We start from the raw sequence: 6671 nt of genomic DNA, 5'->3' as shown, positions 1-6671 counted from the left end.
GGGTCCAAAATTTGATTTTTTTTTTGTGTGGTGCAAAAATGCTGTAATTCCAGAGTACAAAGAAGGAATTTAGGCATGTCAGGAGGATGGCCAGATCTGGAGCTAGGGTCACTCTTACATTTGTGAAGATGACCACATCAATAAATTATTATGCCGTTGGCTCATTCCAAGGTGTGACTGGCAACTTCTGCTATATTATTCAGGTTGCAGTCTAAACCATCACAAGAAAAGTTAATGCCTTGGTTGACAAGATTGCTAATTTGATCAAGTTTCATACTGGATGGAGGCAAATTAAATTGCATGCTGTCGGTTTTTACAGAGTAGCAGGATTCCCTGGGTTTTAGGTGCTAGATGATCTTCAACTGGTTGATGGGTAGGGTCCCCTTCTGCCACATTTTCCACTTGTTCAGTATAATCACTTTATGCATGGCAAGATTGTTCTATTACAATTATCTTGGATACCTTGGCCAGCCTGTATTGTATGCCTCTTCTGAGCCCACCTGTACTCATAAAGAGCAGCAGACAGGGAGTAATGGCCAGTGGTTCTATTTAGACTGAGCTTCATCATGGTTCCCCTCAGTTACCACCTAAACATGGCAGATGGAGTTCAACTTTAACTCAGGTACCTAGTGAAATAAGCAGTGAAATTCCTGGGTCAACATGCAGCTACCAGCAGGCTCTCCTTTGAGGAACAGAAGCCAACATGGCTAAATGGAACAACTATCCCATACCCATTTTTTTTTTAAAATAGGAGCTGAGCTCCAGCAGGGCTGTTCAGGTGCTGAAGACATATTATGAGAGCATGAGGCTCTGATGAGCTCAGTACATGCCTGGTATGCAGAATCTCAGTGGCATAGATGCTTCCACACTATATCATCTCACACTATTTTCAAGGGCTGCATAGCAAGCCTCAGCACCTGAAAATATGGGCTGTGAATCAGCGCATATATCAGTTCTAAAAGTTAATTAAATTATAATTTCACAGTTCAACCTTTATAAGTCTAAGGAAACAACCAATTTTGCAATGTTTTTGCTTTGTTCATTTGTACTTGCTATACTTTTTCCTTTGATAAAATTGTTGGAACTTACATAATGAAATATTGCTCATTCAAGACTTGTGAATAAAGTTCAAACAATTAGAAACAAAGCCGTTCATCTTTATTAAATACTGAAAATGCCCAAGTGTAGGAGTATATTAAGGTCAACAAAATGAATGACAGCACATGTACATGCTTATCTCAGTAAATTAAATCAAATCAAATTAATGAAAGTAATTACCAATGGCACTTTAGTGATTTCCCTGTTTTGCTGGTAATTAGTTTGGAAAAAAAAGTTATATTTATACGTCTTTTCCTCCCAGAAAACCCAGCACAACTTGTGCTAAGTACATTATTTACAGATTTTACAGAAACAGTTATTTAGTGAGATAAATGCACTACGTAAACTGTTGAACAGGAGCTGCAAAACTCCTCTGTCGTCAGTACCTTATTAGTCTCACTATTTCATTTTATTATTAATGCTGGTCAATAGGCTACTCTAAATCTTTTAGCCAGTGTGACAAAAGATGTTTTAATTTGTAAAAGTAACTCTTATTCAACAAATATAATTGTTTAATTTTCTGTCTAAGGGTTATCTACATGCACCTTATGCAAGACACTAGAAAGGCTAACAATCAATATCTAAGTAAATTGTTCATCTTAAGAAATTTGATCAAACAGACCAACAAAACACAAAGTTTGCACAGAAATGTTAACTAGTATTTACAATTATTTGTCTAATTGTACAGTATAGATACTGCATGATGTTATCTACTTATTAGCCAAAATGAAGAATGTAATGTAATTTGCCAAAAAAGTGAACTGCTGCAAAAATAAAATTGAAGTTCCAATGGTCACCTAGTCTCTGGGCCACACAGTCTTCCAAGTTACCTGAATGCAGTCAGTGCACAAAAAATTATAATAGTTTCTAAAGAGTACCAAATCATGTTCCATTTTGGGGTGGTGGATATGGTACGAGGAAAGCTGATTGTTCGGCTCTTCACCAGTTGTTTAAGGGGTTACATTTGCTTTCCAGTAATAGATGGAATAGGACAGATGTTTTTCAAACCTAACAGAAAAGTAAATGTGTTAAAACGATGCATCAGATACATAATTAAAAATTACCAAAAAAAACAAGATTTATTAAAAGATACATTTTGGTGAATTTTGTGTTCAAACTAGGTGAAAAATTGTAACTTTGTTTCCAATTGCCAGAAAATATCTGATTAGTTCTTTAGAGAAGGAGTATAACTCCATCTACTCTGCTCAAGCCAATCTCAGAAAAGCTCCACCACTGTGCCACTGTGACATTCCCATTTCCAATACAAGCTATCCTGTAGCCTCTAAGCAAAAGTACCAATTTAGCAATCGATCATGGACTGGTTTGTACTGTGTGAAGTCACTCATTAAGAACTAAGCTGAGACTGAAAATCATTGTAATTAAGATCCTTATTAGTTTTTACAGAATGGAAATTTCCACGTCTTCAATGCTAGGTTGGATTCAATCCTAAGCTCATTTATTTGATCTATAACAACAACTTGTACTTATATATCGCTTTTAACATCGGAAAACATCCAAAGGCGTTTCACAGGAGATTTACAAAACAAAATTTGACACTGAACCACATGAGATATTAGGGCAGGTGAAAAGAGGTAAGTTTTAAGGAGCGTCTTAAAGGAGGAAAGCGAGGTGGAAGGGTTTAGGGAGGGAATTCCAGAGCTTAGGACATTGGCCAGTAATAGTGGAGCGATTCAAATCAGGGATGCTCAAGAGACCAGAATTAGAGAAGCGCAAATATCTTGGTGGGTTGTATGACTGGAGGAGATTACAGAGATAGGGATGGGCGAGGCCATGGAGGGATTTGAAAACAAGGATGAGAATTTTAAAATTGAAGTGTTGCTTAACCGGAAGCCAATGAAGATCAGCGAACACAGGGGTGATGGGTGAATAGGTCTTGGTGCGAGTTAGGACACGGGCTGCCGAGTTTTGGATGACCTGAAGTTTACGGAGGGTAGAACGTGGGAGGCCGGCCAGGAGTGCATTGGAATAGTCAAACCTAGAGGTAACAAAAGCATGAATTAAGGTTTCAGCAGCAGATGAGCTGATGCAGGAGCAAAATCGGTGATGTTAGCGATGGCATGGATTTGTGGTCGGATGCTCATCTTGGGATCAAATATGACAACAAGGTTGCAAACAGTCTGGTTCAGCCTCAGATAGTTGTCAGGGAGAAGGATGGAGTCGGTGGCCAAGGAACAAAGTGTGTGGCGGGGATTGAAGACAACGATTTGGTCTTCCTAATATTTAGTTGGCGAAAATTTCTGCTCATCCAATACTGGTTGTCGGATAAGCAGTCTGACAATATACAGACAGTGGAGGAGTCGAGAAAGGTGGTGGTGAGGTAGAACTGTGTTTTTGGATGATGTCATGGAGAGGCAGCTTGTAGATGAAATCTAGAAGGGGGCCAACAATAGATTTTTGGAGGACACCAGAAGTAACAGTGTGGGAGCAGGAAGAGAAGCCATTGCAGGTGATCCTCTGGCTACAATTAGATAAGAGTGGAACCAGGTGATTGCAGTCCCATCACCCAGCTGGATGGCGGTGGAGAAGGATTATGTGCTCAACTATGTCAAAGGCTGTAGACAGGTCAAGAAGGGATAGTTATCCTATGTGACTATGTCAAAGGTAGTCATTTGTGACTTTGATAAGAGCCGTTTCGGTACTGTGGCAGGGGCGGAAACATGATTGGAGAGACTCAAACATGGAGTTCCAAAAAAGATGTGCACGGATTTGGGAGGTGACATGTTCAAGGACTTTTGAGAGGAAAGGGAGATTGGAGATGGGGGCGGTGTTTTTTTTTTTTGAGAGGGGTGATTTGAAGGGTTGGCGGGGGGGAGAAACAGTACCTGAGGAGAGAGAACCCGTAACAATATCAGCTACCATGGGAGCCAGGAAGGGAAGTTGGGTGTTCCGCAGTTTGGTGGGAATGGGGTCGAGGGGGCAAGTGGGTCTTATGGACAAGATGAGCTCGGAGAGGGGATGAGGGGAGATTGGAGAAAAACTAGATAAAGATGCAAGTTTAGGGCTAGGGCAGGGGGAACCTTAGAGAAAGTTTGGCCCGCAGGGTTAGGGGAAGTGAGGGAATTGGCAGAGGCAGCTGATAGGATGATCGCAATCTTAGTGACAAAGAAGTCCACGGGCTCCTCCCACTTGTTGTTGGGTCCTCGCACGTGTACACCATAATTTTAGATGCTGTAAACAAATCCAGCTGTTAAAATTCTGCTTGATACAAAGCAAGGCAGCACAGATTAAAAACAAAGACAAAAAAAACAAGATCTTAGAAGCAAGTTTGCATCTTAATTTAATCTTAACCCCTTCCTGGTCCCCACTGAATTTGAAAATGTTGCTGGGCTCAGATACTAAAGTAAGAGAATTTCTACCATCTTGATATTGTATACTGAAGATTTTCACACCAAGATGAATATACAAGCTTGCACTGCTTGAAGCAGCTCATACATGCATTAATATATTGTGGTGACAGCAATGTTTCCTTTAAGCTGTGTGACTCTGCAGTTCCTGCGCAGCCAGCACACTGGCTTTTAAATAGGAAAAATCGCGCATGCGTGGTATTTTTAAGGTGCCACGCACACAAGAAAAAAATTGAAGGGAACATTGGCTGGCAGACTCCTATTTTGAAAGCTATGAGCAACATTATCAAGTTCTTAAAGAATCTGTGCTCATGTCAGGCAGACACAGCATCAAGCTTTCTAGTTGGAGATGCAATGTGACATTTTAGCATTAAAATACAATAACAAATATTTGCAAATTTAGCATGGAGAGCAATCTCTTTTCTACCTATGTGTTTATTGAACATACACAAGGATTCTTTATATCAAGCTACAACTGCTAATAAATTTCCCAATATGTTGCACTATTTCAGAGTCAACATACAAAATAACAGACAGGCATCATAAAGGCTAAGATACGAGAAGTCTCAATTGTACTCAATTTCTATTTCATTAAATAAATCTTTTGCTCTTTGATTTAGGGGAAAATGTTATATTAGTTTAGAACTAACGACTACCACTAGCTGGAAAATTGTGTCTGTGTTGCCATTAAGATAATAAAAAGGATTTACTCTCTTCCTTGTTTCCCTTTAAGTTTTTCTTTAATTTTAATTTAACCTTCTCCATCTTTCACTTCAATTCCGCTTACCATTACTAGCAGCTTAACTGCATACAAATCTATTGCTCACTTCTCACCTATAATTTCCCCATGTCAACATAACCCACTTAAATAGATTTAGACGCAGAAATGACTAATGTGTACATAGATTATGGCCATCAGATTGATTGCATTCCATTTATTTGAACATGAAAAAGCTCAAAATTCATAAGACAGTAGAGAACCTTCGAATAAGCATTTCCTGACTGTCCTGAGAAAGTGACTCCCTTTTGTCTTGGGGAATGGTGACGTATGGCTGCCAATAATCAGCCATCTGATAATTAGGGCATTTTATTATATTTCACATCAGAGAAAAGCCTTTATATTTTAAATTTCTGTGCATTGACGTTTCTTTATTGGGGGAGTGGGAGCAGTCTGTCTTTGATTGGGGTGCTTGACTGCAAACAATCATCTCAACTGCTTTAATAATTTATTCAATTACTTCAGGCCAATGGGAGACAATCACTGGCCTGAGAGGGCTCATTATCTGCCCTAATGGCTCAGCTATCTGAAAGTTATGTTCCATAAGTAGCCTAATAGGATAAGTTGGTACTCGATAATCAGGAAGCCAATACGGTAATGTTTTAATTGCAACTTGTCTACCTGTTTATGATAGAAACAGAAAATGCTGCAAACATTCAGCAGGTCAGGCAGCATCAGTGGAGAGTGCCTGCTCGCTCTATTAGTTAAGACACTGTTGCCATTCTATTGAATAATTTTATATCTGCAGACATTTCCCGTGTCCAAGATTCTGAACAATAAGCAGCTTTGATTCTGGAAGGTACATTTTGAATTTTCTTTACTCCTGGTTGAACTTCAAAGGGTACTCGGAGTAGCATGTGCCAGTTCTTCAGAGGCCATCTAGAGGAAGGCTAGAAACTTTATAGGGGAAGAAAGAAATAACCTCATGGATACCTGCTGTTAAGGGAAGCCATCACAGGGCCAGCATTTATTAAATGAATTAGCAAAGAATATTTTCTAAATCTGAGGAGGATTAGTTATGTTCTGTTAAACCACTACAATTTGCTGTACCATTTATTTGCTGGTTTTTTATCTGTTACTTATAATTTCTGTTCTGCAGTTTATATTATTTAAGCAACTTTGGATAAAGGAGAAGCTATTAGAGGGTTAAAAGAAAATTTACTGAACAAAAATAGCAAGAATGCAACACCTCACTTACTTAGACAAGGCAGGATAGAGAACACAACAACTCTTACACCATTGTGGATGGACTTATGGTAATTTGATCTGGTTTCTGCTGAGGAAAAGTAGAACGGCAGGTTAGAGAAAGCAGTTAATGACTGGGAATGGCCCTCCGTTTCACACCATCAGGTTTAAGACAGCACTGCAAGTGGCACAGGAAGCATTAACAGAGCAGCAGCACACAAGATGACATGGACACAAGGCCTTCT

General features: G+C 39.3%; 1 protein-coding gene across 7 annotated transcripts in view; it reads right to left on the bottom strand.

The window, feature by feature from the left end:
- Nucleotides 1-1136: 1136 nt before the first annotated feature.
- Nucleotides 1137-6671, bottom strand: part of plekhg4 (pleckstrin homology domain containing, family G (with RhoGef domain) member 4) — a 447922-nt gene continuing 442387 nt past the window's right edge. For 5 of the 7 annotated variants that reach the window (XM_070897923.1, XM_070897924.1, XM_070897919.1 and 2 more), the window contains 2 exons: nt 6440-6517; nt 1137-2106 (listed from right to left, as the gene is read on the bottom strand). In XM_070897923.1, the coding sequence (XP_070754024.1) occupies nt 6473-6517 (45 nt within the window). In that variant the 3' untranslated portion in view covers nt 1137-2106; nt 6440-6472. The remainder of the gene's footprint in view (nt 2107-6439; nt 6518-6671) is intronic. The other 2 variants (XM_070897920.1, XM_070897922.1) reach the window with 2 other exon arrangements.

This window comes from Pristiophorus japonicus, chromosome 13, assembly GCF_044704955.1.
Source record: "Pristiophorus japonicus isolate sPriJap1 chromosome 13, sPriJap1.hap1, whole genome shotgun sequence".
Lineage (NCBI taxonomy): Eukaryota > Metazoa > Chordata > Chondrichthyes > Pristiophoridae > Pristiophorus > Pristiophorus japonicus.
Note: the sequence above shows the minus strand (reverse complement) of the source record. Positions and strands in the feature narration are given on the sequence as shown.